Source organism: Plecotus auritus, assembly GCF_963455305.1.
Source record: "Plecotus auritus genome assembly, chromosome: 7".
Taxonomy (NCBI): domain Eukaryota; kingdom Metazoa; phylum Chordata; class Mammalia; order Chiroptera; family Vespertilionidae; genus Plecotus; species Plecotus auritus.
In genome coordinates, this window is record NC_137774.1 from 17,965,278 (window position 1) to 17,983,358 (window position 18,081).

General features: G+C 41.9%; 1 protein-coding gene across 2 annotated transcripts in view; it reads right to left on the bottom strand.

Moving 5' to 3' along the window:
- Positions 1–18,081, bottom strand: part of CEP112 (centrosomal protein 112) — a 329,147-nt gene that overhangs the window by 66,172 nt on the left and 244,894 nt on the right. For both annotated transcript variants that reach the window (XM_080679644.1, XM_080679645.1), the window contains 2 exons: positions 12,729–12,791; positions 6,422–6,571 (listed from right to left, as the gene is read on the bottom strand). In XM_080679644.1, coding sequence (XP_080535770.1) covers positions 6,422–6,571; positions 12,729–12,791 — 213 coding nt within the window. The remainder of the gene's footprint in view (positions 1–6,421; positions 6,572–12,728; positions 12,792–18,081) is intronic.

The window sequence follows — 18,081 nt, forward strand, 5'->3', positions numbered from 1 at the left end:
GCCCAGAGTTTCTAACAGGAAACAGAAAGATTGGGGGTAACCCTGATAGACTGCAAAGAAGAGCCAACTTGGAAGGGAAGATGATAATTCAATGGTGTAGTTACTGAATTTAAAATAGCAGTGAATGAATCCTCACAAAGAACATGATTTACAGGCAGTGTGATATCGGACCCAGCCAGGAATCAGGCTGAGGTTCTGGGGGTCATCTTTATAGGAGTGACAGCTGAATCACAGAGGAGATGAGCTCACTGTGGAGGGAGAAGAGAAGCAGAGCCTCGGATGCAGGCTTTAGGAACTACCATGAGCAGGAGACCAGTAGAAGTAACATGTAAACCAAGAGAAGCGTGAGTGTCTAGAGCCGGAATTAGCAAACTAAGGCCCACAGATCTAGCAGGAACCCAGTCTATTTTTCAATAAAGTTTTATTGCAACACAGTCACACCCACTTGTTGACATATAGTCTAAAGCTGTTTTCAAGAGTTGAGTAATTGCTAGACACCGTATGGCCCACAAACCCTAAAATATTAACTATCTGGCCCTTTACCAGAAAAAGTGTACTAAATCCCATGCCAGAAGGAAAACTGTTGGTCACTGTAGTCAAATGCTGTATGGAGTTAGAGAAAGATTAGAAGTAGGGAAACACCACTGAATTTAAGGAAAAGGTGGCAGGTTACTTTGCAAACTTTCTCTGTTATACTGGGATTAGAACTTTGAGTATTTGGAAGAGCTGAATCACAGACACATCAGAAAAAGCAGTGCAAACGACTGGTTGGTAGTAAGGAAGAGTAGAAGAGGAATAATGGAATATCATCTGTCCACCTGTCCATCCACACACACCCTGTGTTGAGAGGGTTACCATGACCATGGGCATGAGAGCTAAAGGTCAATTTCATCAAGAGCTTGGAGTGGGGGAAGGGAGCGGTTGCAGCAGTGGTATGAGGATAAATGTTTAATAACTGGCTCTCCATAGAGACCTGAGGCAGCATGCACCGTCTCCACAGTGAGCACCCCAGCTGGCTGAGCCCTGACCATGGGCCAGGTGCTCCCTCAGGCCCCCACGGGGGGGCCAGCGCTGCTACTGGTTGTTGCAGTCACCAAGGCTGAAGTTGGGGGGGTGGTTTCTTATATAGTTCATAATTATTAAACATTAAAATATTTCCAAATTTGTATTTGTTAGTTTTTAAATACTAAAAAACTAAATGATGCCTATAAGTTCCAATATTTGAGTAAGCAAAGCAATGCATGTTTTGAGTCATGTGATAGTAACATTAATCACAAACAGTCCCAGAGTGACTTCTGAAGAATGAAATTCGCCTCGCCCTGGGGAGGGAGAAGGTTTTCACGGGACTCTCACAATCCTGCACACATTCGCTCATCAAACCCGAGTGGCTCCTTGGTATATACGAGGCAGTGTTTCAGAGGCTGAGAATATTTTTCATAGAGCTTGAAAGATTTTGTCCACTGGACAAATAATCTTCAACTAGTCTTTAAATGAAATAAAAATTTGCCAGAGAGCAGAACTCGAGGAAAGGTAAAATAATTTGATCATTTCTTCTCTGATCACCTGTTGCTGTTGTTTTAATACATATTTTTATTGATTTCAGAGAGGGAGAGGGGGAAAGAGAGAGAAACATCAGTGATGAGAGCGAATCAGTAATTGGCTGCCTCCTGCAAGCCCCATGCCGGGGATCGAGCCTGCAACCCCCGACCAGGAATCGAACCGTGACCTCCTAGTTCATAGGCTGACGCTCAACCACTGAGCCACACAGGCCGGGCTCTGCTTGTTTTTGCTTCTCCTTGCTTTAGAAAGCAAGCTCATAATTCCCTGCTACCTGGCACCCAAACTTATCTCCCAGGGCATTCTTCCTAAAAAATGGCAAGTATCCCTCATGCCGCTTTGGCTGAATGGCTCTACCTCCCTCTCTGAGCGAGCAGGCGAGCCTTCCTGGGTGGGACATAGAATACACTTTCATTCTTAGCATTATTAATTCTAATTCAGGCGGGCACAAAGAAAACGCCACTTCCCTCGCACCCTTAGGATGTGCAGGCGGGGGAGACGAGAACTAAGTAACGAACAGGCCCCGGACAGAGCCGTGGATGTGGGGCACTGCGGCTTCTTTCTGCTTCTCGGTGCTGCCGAGCCCCCACAATGAGCTCCGTCCTTTCATTCTTTGGGAAATGGATTCCTGTAGGCTTTGAGCACAGTCAGAATTGCCCAATCTTATGAAATATTCCTCATCCCCCTCCAGCCCTTCTGGTAACGCAGACCAGATTTCTCGACATCCTACTGGCAGCCGACCTTTCCTTGTGAACTCCGGTCAGTGGCCAAGGGAGAGCAGCATCAATGCTCTCAAACCTCCTTTCTATGCCTGCGAGCAAGAATCTGACAACATTTCTCCTTGATATGAAATCTCTGCTTGGACATCTGGCTTCACAGTGAGGAACTTTCAATACACTAGCTTCAAAGAAAGGGCTCGGCCTGGCGGGGCGGCAGGGCGGCGGGGCAGGAGGACAGTCCGCAGTCTGTCGTGGAGCTGCTTCTAACAGCTTCCCCAGCCAACTCTGGGAGCAGAGAGGACGGTGCTAACTAACATTTAGATGACTTGGCTTCAGTGGACAGACTTTTCGAGGCCTTCCCCGGAGCATACAAACCACGCTCTCAGATGACACATATAAGCTTAGGGCAGAGGTGGGCAAACTTTTTGACTCGAGGGCCACAATGGGTTCTTAAACTGGACCGGAGGGCCGGAACAAAAGCATCAATGGAGTGTTTGTGTGAACTAATATAAATTCAAAGTAAAGGAGCAGAGGGAAGAGCAAGAGAACCCTCCGCTCTTTCAGCTCCGCGGGCCGGATAGAACAGCTGAACGGGCCGGATCCGGCCCGCGGGCCGTAGTTTGCCCACGGCTGGCTTAGGGTGTTCTATTAGATGCTGCCTGATCAGGCACAACATATGGCTGGGGCTACAAGAGCTGAGTGGTTCTCGCCTAGCTGTGACAGCATCACAAAATGTTTACAAGCTGGTTGCCATTGATGAAATAACCTGAGAACCCAGTGGCATTGTTAGTTTTCAGAGGCCAGGTTTATCAGGGGACATCATGCATTAATTCAGCATATTTCCAGCACTTCCATTGAGCCAAATATTGTGTGAAGGGCTTGCTCTCAAGGAGCAATGCGTCTGGTTGGTGAGAAAGAGAATTCATCAAAACACAGTTCACAACCTCCCATGTGCAGTCCTCGATCCAAAGCCCTCCAAAAACTACGAATCAGTTTTGAAAGGTTGCAGCTAACTTGTGAGAACACAAAACTTGACTGAGGTTGCCAGGGTGTCCGTGGTCTCTGTGTGTCCCATTTACTGAGGACAATCTGCTTCCCAGGGCGTGTGTGTTTGATACCGTGTGTGGTCCCAGACCCCACTGGGGACAGAGTACAAGCACGTGTCACCTTCCTACATTCTGATTTCACAGATCACACGCAGCCTCAGGTTTAGGATAAGGGCCGGTGGATGTGTGTGGTGAACACTTTACTGCAGGAATTGGCAAAGCTGTGTGAGCCTCTCCCTCTGACACGTCACAGAGAAGACAACATTTAATCTTCAAGGGAAAGGACATCCCCAGAGTTCCTGGGACCAGAGAGCACGTGAGGACGAGGACTGGCAGCGATGAGGTGAGGGAGGGGAGAATTCACTCAAGGGGATTTGCAGAATCTGACTCGAGTGGCCAGGTGGATGCTGGTGGTACTCTAGTTCAGATAATCAATACAAGAGGAAGAACAGGCTGGAGGGAAGGGAAGAGCGGGAGGAAGGTAACTCTGTTTGCGAAATGCCTCATTTGCGCAGCCTCTGGACTATCCAAGAGAAAATGTGCAACAGTGGTTAGAACTGGATTGAGAGCTCAGAAAGGCGTCTGGGTGGAGGTGACAATTCAAAAGTCATTTGCATGAATGCTTACTTAAGGGGATGAGACTATGTAGGGATAGTGCATACACAGCAAAGAGAAGAGGCCTTGAATAATACTACTGTTTAAGTGCTAAGAGGAGGAGGAGCAGATGGGGCCTGGGAATGGGAGGGGGCCTCGGAATGGCAGCTGAGCTGGGAGGCGTTGCATGGAATGGAGGGGTGTCAGAGGCTGTTTACCGGGCAGATGGGATCACTGCTCCTAGGCACTCCTGGTCTTCACTGGCGTGAGCCCAATCTGAAGGTGGGGTCAAATCCAGCCAGCCACAGCCTGCAGCCAGCCACAGCCTGCAGCCAGCCACAGCCTGCAGCCAGCCACACTTTTGCAGACACCTTGCAAGAAAAAGTAATGTCCTTTCTTATAAGTCACTGAGTTTGGAGGATTGTTTCTTATGGAGCAATACTGTGGCGATAGTTGACTAACACATGTTCCTTGTTAAATGTTATAAGGGAGTCAAAGAGGCTTCTGAGAGCAAATAGTAGATTGAACTTCCCTCTCCCAACACCAAATGACGTGAATAAGTAACAATAAAAACTAGCAGAAATGCACTAACAGCACAGGAATAGGGTAGATAGAGTAAGGTAGACATCATACAAAACCTCTCAACCACCTGCAGTCAAGGAAAGAAACAGGATTCTGGTCACCAGAGAGACGCACAGTGACAGCTTCAAACTCTGCCAATGTCCCCGAATCCTTATTTTGTAATGACTTCACAAAATTCCACAATTGGTGCTTGGGACAATGCTTCAACCAACTGAACCACCTGGCCAGGGCGTTTTCCCTTTTTTGCTTCCATTGGGATTCAATTATTTATTGAAATTTTGAAATTAGCTACCAGTTGGTGTTTGGACATCACTGGAAAAGAAATTCCCATAAAATGAAAGTTTTATATAACTAAGAGAATTTAAATGAAGTGTTCAACTCAATTATACAGGTCAATGAGAACTTGCTGTGCATTTATAAATGAGAAGAGTGCCAAAGATTTCTTTCAATTAATGGAATATGAAAAGGAAACATCTCTTCTGTCTTATATCACACGTAGGGGAAAAGAAAAAGCTCATAGATGGAACTGTATCGGGAAAAATATCATCATTAATAATAAAATAAAATAAGTCCTTTCTTCTAAAGTGAGGAGGCTGGATGTAACGGCCTCCAAGGTTTTGTCCATACCTTAAATGTTTTTTACTCTATTCAGGGTTGCCCAGGCTTAAAGAGTATCCTATATAATAAAAGCCTAAATTGACCGAATGGTGGAATGACTGGTCGCTATGATGTGCACTGACCACCAGGGGGCAGACGCCCATTGCAGGAGCTGCCCCCTGGTGATCATGCTCTCCCACAGGGGGAGCACTTCTCAGCCAGAATCTGGGCTCGCGCTGACAAGCGCAGCGTGATGGTGGGAGCTTCTCCCACCTCCGCTGCAGGTGGGCGGTAAGGAGCGAGGGGTCCTGGACTGCGAAAGCCTGGACCGCCAGAGGGATGTCTGCTGGTCCCAGACTGCGAGAGGGTGCAGGCCAGGCTGAGGGACCACCCCCGCCCCCCTCCAGTGCACAGATCTCATGCACCGGGCCTCTAGTCTATATATAAGAAAGCAACTTACATTAACACTAACATTTCCCTAAATTACTCAGATCGTCTACAATGGGCTACAGAAAGCAAGATGGGTGTTAGGCAGAAAAGGGCAGTGATAAAACCCAAATGTTTCTTTGCTTTGTGTGATTACTCTACGTGCTTTAAGCATTGCTCTAACAAAGTAAAGTCACCAAAAAACTATCCTTTGCTAAGAATTCTTTAAAAAAAATTTTGTTCTCTTTTAAATCTTATTTATAAAGGTTTCCAGATGCTTGTCCTCGCAGATTAAACACCGCATGAGGCGGACACACACAGGAATACTCATTGCTACGGAGCCAAGGAAATGCCACTTGGAGATCGGACTGCCCATCACCCAGGAACCAGAGTGCAGGGGGTGTCTGTTGCTACGAAAGGTGTGTCTGAAGCCGTTTGGAAACCACCTAGGTACTCAGCATACCATCCCAGCACATCAAATAGTTGGCATTCCAAACCTCAAACAGGTTGTTTCTCATCACACAAATGCATAATGAGAGGATGTGGGCAGAGAATAGGATGTCAATTGGAAGCTGACTTCTGAATTTATTAGCCAGCAGTCGTGGGCTGAAAGAGTCATCCTAATCTCAGGAGACTGTTCCAACGTGGTTCTCAAGAAAGAGCACTGTTTGGTTTTCCAATGTGTTCAATGTGAATGGAGCGGGTTTGCCAAAAATGACTTTTTATGCTGGCATGTGACCTCTCAGAGGGAAGCGGCCTGAGTCACCGGACACATCAAAGGTGGCCAGTGAGTGGGATGACTGCAGGCTGTGTGGACAAGCCAGATACCTGCACGCATCTGCCCCCTTTTAATTACATTGCAGCAGCTGGGACCACTGGTTACTGAAGTCTTCTGATTACCTTGATTGCTCGGTCATTATCTCTAATCAGCTGCTTCTTCTCATCTTCAAACTTCTGGGTAACATCCTGCAGCCGTCTTTCCGCAGCGAGCTGCTGCCGGCTGCTCTCTTCTTTCAGGGAGGAAATGGCTGTCTGGAGCTCGGAGATGGTCTAAAATGAGAACAGCATGCTATCACTTGCATTCTTCAGCGAGAGGCGTCTACTTCATATGCATTTAGCTTAACAAAAGAATGGGATTGGCAAGACTCTGCTTCACAAACTCAGTATTTCCAATTAACATATCACACACTATAATGCATGAAATTCCACCCAATAAAAGACTGTAATAAAACGGTGAATGGTGAATAACAGCTGAACCAAATATATTTGGAAGACATTTCCACGATAACATTCCACAATATTTATTCATCAACAGAAAGAACATCTGTGATCTCAAATATATGAAATGCGTCAGATCTTATTTTACTGAGAAATATACTTATTGGAAAGAAGAAAGCTATTTGCCTTGCCTAATACTTTGAACTGTAATAACCAAAGAAAATAAGGAAGAGTTCATTCTCCATGGTTACCTAATTCTACACAGCAGTTTTTGAGTATTCACCAACGTCTGAGCACTGTGCTAAGCACTGTAAGTTCCTATGGAGACATTATTATTGCCCATCATCTATTCATGGAGAAACAGAGGCACAGAAAGAGGTCAATATTTTACATTGTTGAAGATGACATCCAACAAGGAGGAGGCAGGACGTGAACCATGCACAGCCAGAGCAATTGCTGCTCTAATTGGTTCCTCAAACCAGGCTACTTTGAACAAGGTTTTGGGATTGAAGAGACGTTTATGATGACACAGTTCCAAAAAGGTTGCTTTCTTCCTAAGTGCTAATATAGCCATGAAAGTTGATTTTGGTCCAAACAGTGTCATTTCAGAGACTCCTGGAGTATTCTCTACACTTGAGAACTGGTTCTCTCTATGACTGGGTTCCCTCCCAGTTCTCAAAGCAATCATCTGACCAGGGAGCTTTGAATTTAATGGGCTGACTCTTCCTTTGGTTTAGATGTATCCATTTCCTTTCAAATTCAGTAGTGATGACTTTCCAAAGCAGGAAATGGCGGTTCCTTCTAATAAAAGAAAGAACCCTAGTCCTGGGTTAGCACAGAATTCTGTTGGTTCTGTGGGAGAAGGGCTGGCTGATGGGAAACACTGGAGAAGTTAGTGATCTTCCTTGAAACTCCGTTTTCCCAGTGATTATTAGATGACAAAACTAGTTCACAGCATTTTAAGGCAATAAATAGAAAGTGTCTGGAGTGTCCCAGAAGCCAAGTCCTATAGCAATATTAGTTGTTACTACTGACAGAAATAATAGCACATTTACAATAAAATGTGGGGTACTTATGCTTTTAGAAGGAGCTAATTCACTGTAACAAAGTTTAACATTTAAAATTTGTACAGAATCAAATATTAAGACAATTGTGAAAGAAATGACAAAACACATAATAGCAGTACAGTCATATTTTTAAATGCAAACTTGACCCTTCTGCTGTGACTTGGGGAATTCATTTACTGAGAATGAAGATGTTTTCATCTGTTTCTTGAATTTTGATGAAGTGTTTCCATTCTGGCATCAGTTCCATTAATTCTCATAGCACTTCTATGAAACAGGGAAGGTTAAATTTTTACAGTAAATGTCAAAAACTGAGGCACAGAGTAATGAACTCACTCATAGTCACAGAGCCAGAGGAGCCGGAGATAAGAAAGAGCCAGATTTCCTTGGCCCAACATGAAACTTGGGATTGGTATTTTATAAGAACATGGGGCCAAATAGCAAAAATAACTTACTCTTTCAATGACTATTGCAGTGTTTCAAGCTGAGTAAACTACAACTTTGCAGAAGTGGTGAGTTTAATTCTGTAATGTGTTCATTGTGTGTTGGATGTGTGTGCCTGTGTGTATTTGTTCCATGCAATTTTATCGCGGGTATAGATTCATATATCTTTCATCACAATCATGCAATGCATTTTTAAAGTACAGAGTAATTTCATTTCTTTTAAAAAAAAAGTAAGATTCAGATTAGCTTTATAATGGAAGATAAAAATATTTCTGGGTTCTTCAAATGACAAGGGTGTGAAAGAGGGATCTCTCATATTCAGAAGATTTACAACAAGAGCACATCAGAAAGAAAGAAATGCAAAGTTTGGAAGGAACCACTAGCAAAGCATGCTTGCTTTGGTGTGGGAAATGAAACCTTACATTTTTGGGGGGAATAATGAAATTATTTGGGGGAAAATAATGAGACTGCCTTTGGAAAGTTAATTTGAAAACTTATGAAGATGATATAGGGAGAGTGTCAAAACATTCCAGTTGAAACACCTTGGACAGATAAACAGATAAATTGGTTGGTAGACTGATAGATAAGATGGCTACAGAGACGTGACTAAAATATAGATAATTTTTAAAAACTGATTTGAGATTTGCTTTAAGATAGTAATCATACTAACTAGATTAATAAGCTTTGGGTAAGGAACAAAATTCCTTAGACACAGAGTATAAGAGAATAGGCTATTTTCACCTTAGCTCAGGGCACATAACTGGGACCCAATAAATACTTAAGTAGAATTATAATCAGAGTAAATAAAAAAATAATTACTTGAAATAGCATATTGAGATAAGTTAGCCTTTCATAGAAAAATTTCCAAGAAAAATGAAAACTAATCTATACAATCCTAATTAAACCCCACCAGTTTGGGTTGAGTCATAATTAAAAACCATAGAACAAAATGCCACCATTCAACTAAAGGTGTACCCGCATTAGCTTCAGAGAAGGAAGTGAATTAGAGTATTAAAAATTAACATTTTGGAAAGCAAAAGGAGAGCTCTCTGGGGCTGATACTGTAAGCATCCTATTCCATGAAAGCTATCATAGTTAATAATGATTATTGAGTAATTAATACTTTGAGTTAATGTTAGTGGTCTTATTAGGTCGTAAAAATAACAGGATTCTAAACAGAGGTTAAGATTTTATCTTTAACTCACTTAACTGTTTTTCAGGTCATAGTAGAGTTGGAGATTTCTATAAAGCTCTTCTTTAAAATACAATAGACAAGACAAGGCATCCTTGGGAAGGTTCAGCGAACATGGAAGATCCTCATAAACTAAGTGGAAGAGGGGCTCCTTGACACCTTTTGCATTCTGGGTTGTCACCCTGGAGAGTGACAGGAAGGCTGGGATGTGGGCCATGCGGAGCAGGCCCAGGCACTGACCTGCAGAGGTATGCGGGAGCAAGTGTGGGTAGTGGGGAAGCCGGTCCCTGGCAGAGGGTGGGTGCTGGCATCCAGCTTTAGTTTTCTCCACCACCACGTCTACCCCTGCAGATGGCAATATCTTTCTTTGACCAAGTAAGTCAGTTGAGTGGGAACCAGCATTAGAATTGAAAAGGGAGGCTAATATGTAATATTAAGATAAAAAGAATAAATACATGACTCCGATAGAACGATCCTGGAAGTGTGCCCAGCGATGACGGGAACACCATCCTGGTGGGCACTGAGAATCCCAAAGGGGTACAGTCCTGGATACACAAAGGGTTTGGTGTACATGGTCTAGTAGGTCCTAAACGCTTGATAAAATCTTAAAGATTAAGTAACTTCCTTTAAGGGAGGAACATGTTTAAAATGTTTTCCAATGTAACTGATGAGTTCCTGGTTACCAATTCATTACTAAGGCATTCATCTTATTACTTTTTTTTTTTTTTTTGGAGAGTTTGTTAAAAATTTAATAAAGTTAAGCAAATTTGTTACTGCATTCGCCTCAGCTTAGACATTGAATTAGAGAATCCAGTAAACAAACTGGAAAACAGAAAAAGTCAATCCATGGTTCTGTTTTACAATGTTTATTTTTAAATCATCTGTTTCTCTGAACTGACTGGATCATCAACCAATGTTTCTCATATTCAGAGGTGGGCAAATAAATACTGCCAATGTGAGGTGGTCATCCTATCTTTTATGAGAAGGATGGACTCTCTCTTACTATGTTACTAGACCCTTTCGAAGGTTTTTTCTGACTTGGTGTTGCACTGGCCTTTCATTTATGAAATGATGGTCAGAGGACATGACAGTTGTTACTAGTTGGTTTTTCCTCCTCTTCTTCCTCCTCCGCCTTCATGTCTTTGGGAAAATATTCAGCAACCCTTTACCTCTCCAAATTTTGGAAGGAGAGTTTAATCAATGAGCAAACACCCCAAAATAAACTAATTAAAATAAATAATGTTTTGCCCTTTCCATACCCTTTCCCTTCTTTGCTCCCTCTTTTCCTTTCTCATTGCACGTTTCACACTATCATTGTAAGAGCTAAAAGTGGTTAAATGCTTTACTAGGTACAGGCTCTGCGCTAAGCACTTTGTGGTGTTGTGTTACTTAATCCTCTGAGGTAAGCATTACTCCCCATTTTACAAATGAGCAAACTGAATTCCAGAGAGGGCAGGTAACTCGCTCAAGGTCAAGGAAGTGGTAGGGCTGGAATTCCAATTCAGGTCTGCTGCCCTGGGGAGCTGAGGTGATCTTCCACACTCACTTCCATTTAATTTGCTTTAATACCAACTAATCGGCCTTCTTCACACATTCCTTCAGATAAACTTAAACACCCCTGGTTACACTCCCATCATGGAAGCATTCTGTCAGCTATCTTCTATCTCACTTTCGGTCTGCCTCCCCCATTTAACATAAAGCAAAATCAGCAGGATGTGAGGCATGCCAGCTGGGCGGTTTCCATTATTTCAGTTTAAACTTTAACTTTCAGAGTAATAAGATTTCTTTTGATTATAAGATTTTTTTCTCAATGGATTATAAAGGATATTCCCCATGTTTTTTTCTCAAGGAAGGTCTGGAATAAGGGCAGTCAAGACAATCATCATTTTTTTTTTTTTCAATCCTCACCCAAGGATATTTTTCCCATTGATTTTTAGAGAGAGTGGAAGGGAGGGGAGAAACAGGGAGAGAGAAACAGTGATGTGAGAGAGACACATCGATTGGTCACTTCCCACACGCATCCTGATGAGGGCCCAGGGACTGCGACTGCAGCCAAAGGTACAAGCCTTTGATGGGAATCAAACCCGCAGCCCTTCAGTCTGCAGACCAGCGCTCTAACCACTGAACCAAACTGGCTAGTGCAACCATCATCTTTTTAAATAAGCACAGATGAGCCTTCACTTGAAGACTTTTGATTTCCTAATGGGATGTAAAATTATGACATATGCACATTTTCAAAATAATTGTAGAATTTAAGAAATTTCATGATCATCACCACCAAAATTTTGTGATATAAAAAATGTGAGGGAGTGGGTCAGGCTGGGGCAGTCAGATCCAGGTTGGATCCTGGCTTAGTCATTTGCTAGTTATGTGACCTTACTTTCCTGAACCTTAGTTTCCTCAACTGGAAAACTAATAATAATTCCTAGTCTCAGTGTTATTATGAATGAAGGCAGAATGAGTCAATATGGTTAGAGCCCCATAAAATTCTTGATATTAGTATCCTTTTGTTGTCGTGTTGCTGTTACTATCAATTGTGTGGTAACTCATAAAATGGTACATGCATTTCAGTTTACTGCCACGTTTCACTGTATACATTAAGAAAAGTTGAGTTACAAAGTCATTAGTTATGATGCCACAAAACTAAAATAGAAGTTAGTATTTATTTAGTTAGAATTATTCATACCACTAAAGAATGCCTGGGATTCCCTGGGTGCTGCTCTGGGACGGCCTTGTCACAACTCGTGCAGAGAGCACTGTAAGCATCATGTCAAGTAGAGACAGGCATCAATTATTGGCCTTTTCAGACCAAAACTACAAAAGTAACAACACACAGCAAGCTGTGAGTGGAGGGACTTCTTCTTCTTTTTCCCAAAAGAAGTCAACAGTTGAGCTGCTAATTTAATGCAGACACTTGCCATTTTGAATTCTGTTGTTAAGCTGTCTTTACTGCAGCAAAATGGAATATTGCAAAAAAAGCACAGATGGTATCAAACTGCTGACATCACAGATGTAGGCGTGTGCCTCCCGCCCTCGTGAAATATGCTTTGGCCTGGGCTTGCTCAAGTGCACGGGCTGGTTCTACCACATGTGAGTGAGTGTTCACATGGTTCAATTTAAAAAGTTTTTTAATAAAAAATATTAAAAGCATATATTACTTATCTATGTACCCATCAAAACCATGAAACTAATCTGTGAGGAACTGGAGAGAATGAAGTTTAATTCTAACATACAAATGCTTTTATGCATATGTTCTTCTCGTTTTGTTTTTCTCTTCCAACGTTCTTACCTGTGAAGATTTGGCAAGCTTCTGGGTGTACTCCTTCTCAATCTGCTTCAGTCTGCTATTGGCCTGAAAGACACACGGACGTGAACACACACACAGTGACCTGTGAGCTTGGTATCTTGCACATGCCTATCACCAGCAGCTGGGCTGGCTGCCAGCTGCACCGCCCTCTGGAGCAGCCAGAAAACCACAGGGCTTGTCTTTGATCCAGCGCCAACTATTCATCACTTAAAAAGCAAAGAGCAAAAGGAAAAAAAAAAAAAAAAAAGACCTCTCCTGCCAATTATTAGACAAACACAGACTTCTGTGGAGAGACAGAGAAAGGGAGAAGGAGAGACAGAAATAGACACAGAGCAAGTGTGAAGGCTCAGAAGGTAAAGTGGGGAAGGGGAGAAGAAACAAAGGAGAAGGAGCAGGAAAAGGAAGGGGGAGGGAGTGGAGCAGGAGGAAATGTAACACTCTTGCCCTTAGTTTAAAGAGGAAAGAAATAGATGTTCCCAGACAGGCAGATAGGAGATTTCCAGATTCACTGAGCTGACTTGAGCCCCCACTCTGCCTAACACACAAGAACGATTTCTTGAAGTGACAAATGTACCTAATCAAACAATGTCCATGTCCTGGAGGCAGGGTGGCCTTGCCAGAATAAGCCACGTACAGTGTGATTGTGTCCTTTGCCACTCGAGGTCTGATTTTCTTGCATGTGACCTGCTTTCCGCTCTCTGGGCACCTTGGGCCCCTCCCTTTACCCTGAGTGTTTGGAAGCCTCACAGTGACATGCCCTTGACTGGGCCTTCCCGGCCCTGTGCAGGCACGGAGTAGGCCCTTCCAACCCGGGCTGGGTCCTTCGTCTCCAAGGAGGTTCTGGCCACTATTCTCATAACTGGCTATGCTGTATGATAAAAAGAAGTGAATCAAGGGTGACTTCAAGATAGTTGTCCCAAGAAACGAGAAGAATGGGGTGTCATCATTACCTTACATCAAAATCTTGGTGGAACAGGTTTTGGGAGGAAGATTCAGATGAGTTTCGGACACATGAAGTTGGAGATGCCTATTGGGCATGTAGTGTTGAAGTGAACATGTGGACATTCCAGTCTGGAGTTCAGGGGAGAGGTCTAGGCTAAGTATACACCAGCATATAAATGGTGTATAGGACTGTGCTACTGGATGACATCTTAAGGCATCGAGGGTCTATAAAAACGGAAGTACAAGTATACTGAGCCCTGGGCCTGCCAATGTCAAGAAAGCAAATAATGGCCAGAGAGATAAGAGGTCAGGATAGGATGGAATCCTGGAGCCACATAAAGACAGTGTTTCAAGGAGTATTCCACTGTGTCAGATGCTACAGAGAGCTGGTGCACAGGGAGGACGGGGAAATGACCACATGGCTTGAGCATGTGGGGGACATTGGTGATTTGGATAGAAGCAATTTTGTGTAGTGGCAAGGAGGAAAGCTAGATTAGAGGGAGCCTGAGAGAGGGAGGAACTGGAGCAGATACAGACACTTTGTTCAGGGTTTTGTTACAAAGGGAAGGAGAGAAACGGGCTGGAAGCTGCAGGGGAAGTGGGCAAAGGCAGGGCTGACTTGTTTTGTTGTTGTTGTTTTTGTGAGATGAGAGAACTAACAGCATACAAGCTAACGGGAAAGATCTGCCAGGAGAGAGGGGAAAATAGATGATGCCAGGGACTCACTGGAGACATGTCCTTGAGGAAGGAAAGATCGTGGGATGGAGAGTGCAGGGGAGAAGAGGGCCTTTGCTGGGAAATACAGGTACCACCCCTGCAGCAGTGGTGGGAACTTCAGATTAATTCCATCTTCTCCATGAAGCAGAAGGAACGGTTCATCAGGTTAGCAGGAGGAGGGCAGAAGAGACTGTTGGGAGACTCGAGGAGTGAGGCAAGAACATGAATCGTCACCTGGGAAAGTGGGGAGGGACTGCAGAATGCAGTGGGAGTCCTTGGACCCGGGAAGCATTCTGGGCCACTTGAAATGACCAATGCTGAATTTAAAGTGAGACCAGATGGTGGTGTATAAAAAGCCTAGACCTTGTAACAGCGAAATAGGGCAGAATCAATACTCTAAAGAATAATGAGAAATTGTGTAATTGCTTGAATAATTGAAGAAATAAAATTTATTTATCAACCTTCAAGGCTTTTACTATGTATTTGAACTTAAGTCACAGAATTTCTGAACTTTTCAATTACATCTAAAAACTCTGATTGAGCATGGTAGAAAAATTATAGCTAATTTATCATACAAACTGTCCCCTAGACATTTTTGAATAATTTTACTCTCAGCATGGTATTGACTTACATTTAACATCATACATAAATTAAGTTAGGGTTAGCTATTTGAATCCAAGTCTTATTTTCATAGCTATCATTACTATAGAAAAATACCCTTTTCCAATAGTCATCTACAATATGGCCTGAATAGGTATAGAATAACAGATGAAAAAAAAATAATAATTTAGAAATGAGCAGAATTGTTTTACTGTTGCTGTAGTTTCAACCTCACTGCTTCCGTGTGTGCTTGGCTATCCCTTCAGCCTTCACAAGCACTCAGTTCCCCTCTGCTTCTCTAGGCCTCTTCCTTGTCAAAGAGCCCATTGTGTTGGTCCACTTTCTCTATGCAACTCCCATCAAAATCTCGGGATTAAAACCCTATTGGAAAAGAACCAATCAACCAACCAATTTTCACAAAGGTGTCAATGGCTGCTAGTCATCTTTTAAAATTTTTTTATCTTTATTGTTGAAAGTATTATAGATATCCACTCCCCCCCCCCCAATCATCTTAATATAGTACCCTTTTCTTGCCAGGCACTTCACATCATAATTCAAAAGAGACTTTCATCCCTTTATTTTCCATTCCCCATCACTAATGGTGAAAATTCATACATCCATGATTTCCAGGAAGGTGATTTGGAGGGAAGAAAATTAGGAGATTCCTCTTTTTAAGGCAAGTCCAAATCTCATAAAGATACATTTCTTTAAAATATAATAGTATAAGTTTTGGAATAAACAGGATTAAATAAAAGGATGCTTCCCAAATTCTTTAAACAGTACAAAGCTCAGATTATAATGCATTATTTTCTACTAAAAGTTTTGTAGGCACCCATTTGAAGTTTCTTCAAAGACTGAATACAGTTCTGGTGCCAGATATTACTACAATACTTAGATTTAATTTAGTTTAATTTTTAAAATTTAGAATATTTACAGAACTTTCCAACTTGAAAATCTCTACATATTACATCAAAATAAAGACATAAATTTGTGAAGCATAAATAAAATTCATGATTTCCACTGGGACTGTGGTGGGGTAGCTGGGACCATACTTCATCTGCTACAGTAAACAGCTAGAAAACTGGACAGAATATGGAGAAAACTGTTAGGATGCTGGGAAACAAGAAGCACAGGACTGTGACTGGGAAGGGAAGGGAAACAAAGGGGTAAACCCCACAACCATCGCTTTCTTCCTGGAGGCACATTCTAGGCCTGGACACCGGGAAAGGGAGTCGAGCACAGCACAGCAGTATTGTGAATCGAGGAGACAAAGATTGGAGTCTGGGAAGGCTGAGCAGCTGGAGGTTGCCGGGGCAGACCACTAGATAGGAGGAGGGCGCATGCAGAAGTCCAGAGAGCTACATGGGTTCATCGGAGTCTGCTGCTGCTACTTAGCTGTGCATGTGTAGGGTTAAGTTCTATAAGACCAAGTACAAAGTGATTGGTGAGCTTTAAGATAAACAATTCCTAAAGCTCACACAGAGCTTAGAGATTTTCGATCTCTGATCGGTCAGAATGGAGAGTTCTCACAGAACATCCAGGAAGGCCACAGTTATGGGGTTAAACTAGTCTTGGAGTAAAGTCAACTTTAAATTTGCTCTAACAAAGTTTGAAACAAGCCACAAATGGATCAAACTGATTATCTACAAGTAACTTAACAGCTTCCTAAAAAAAGTCCAATATTTTTTAAAAGAAGTCAAGATAATCCAGCATTCAACTTAACTTTTATAATGTCCAGCATCCGATAAAAGATAACCAGACATGAGAAAAAGAAAGACTATGTGAGTTGTAAGCAGGAGAAAAATCAGTCAATAGAGTTAAACCTAGAAATGACAGATAGTAAAATCAGTAGACAAAGACTTAAATAGTTATTAAAAATACACCCAGCCCTTATCAGGTAGTTCAGTTAGTTAAGAGTGTCATTCTGATATGCGAAGGTTACACATTCAATCCCCAGTCAGGGCACATACAAGAATCAACCAATGAATGCATAAATAAGTGGAACAATAAATTGATGTCTCTGTCTCTTTCTCTCAAAATCAATCAATAAAAAAACCCCACACCCAAATATTTAAATAAAAACATGAACATAATAAGGAGGGAAACAGAGGATATTTTAAAAACTAAAGAGCCTAGAACATAATAATATATTCTCTGAAAGGAAAATTTCACTTGATGGGTTGAACAACAAATTCAACCCTATAGAAGAAAAGATTAGTGAATATAAAGAAAAGGCATTTTAAATATCCAAAGTATTGCCAGAGTGACAAAAAAACTGAATGAATATAATAAATAATCTTAGTAATCTGCAAGACTATATCACATCATCTAACATATGTGTAATTGCATACCAAAAGAAGAAAGGCTTGGAAAAATATGTGAAGATACAATGGCCAAGATTTTTTCAGTATGAAGAAAACTATAAACCTACAAGCAAAGATCAATAAAGGAAAAGATAAACGCAAAGAAAACCACATCAAGATAATTCATACTCAAATTGCAAGAACAGAAATAAAGATAAAGTCTTAAAAACAGCCAGTAAAAAATAGATACTTTAAAAAGATAAGACTGTCTGAGGATTTTTCATTGGAAACTGTGCTAGCCAAACATAATGAATCTTTAAAATGCTGAAAGAAAAAAAATCTGTCAATCTAGAACTGCATATTTAGTGAAAATATCCTTCAAAACTGAAGATGAAATACAGATATCTTCAAACAAATATCCAAGAGAATGTTTCACTAGTAGGCAGGCATTACATAGAAAGTTAAAGGAAGTCATTCAGGCAGATGGAAAATGATCAAATGGAAGCCTGCACCGACTCAAAGGAATGTAAAGAGCACTGGATAATACACCTGTAAATATAAATTAGCTTCCTCTAATTTTAAAATTTTTTGAAAGACGATGTGCTGTTAAGAGCAAAAGTAATAAAAGTATATTTTGGGATTAATAATATATGCAGAATAGGATAGGAACAGGGAAATAGATGTATTCTGTTATTAAAGTACTAGAAGCCCAGTGCACAAATTCATGCACCAGTGGGGTCCCTCGGCCTGGCCTGCGGGATTAAGCTGGAACC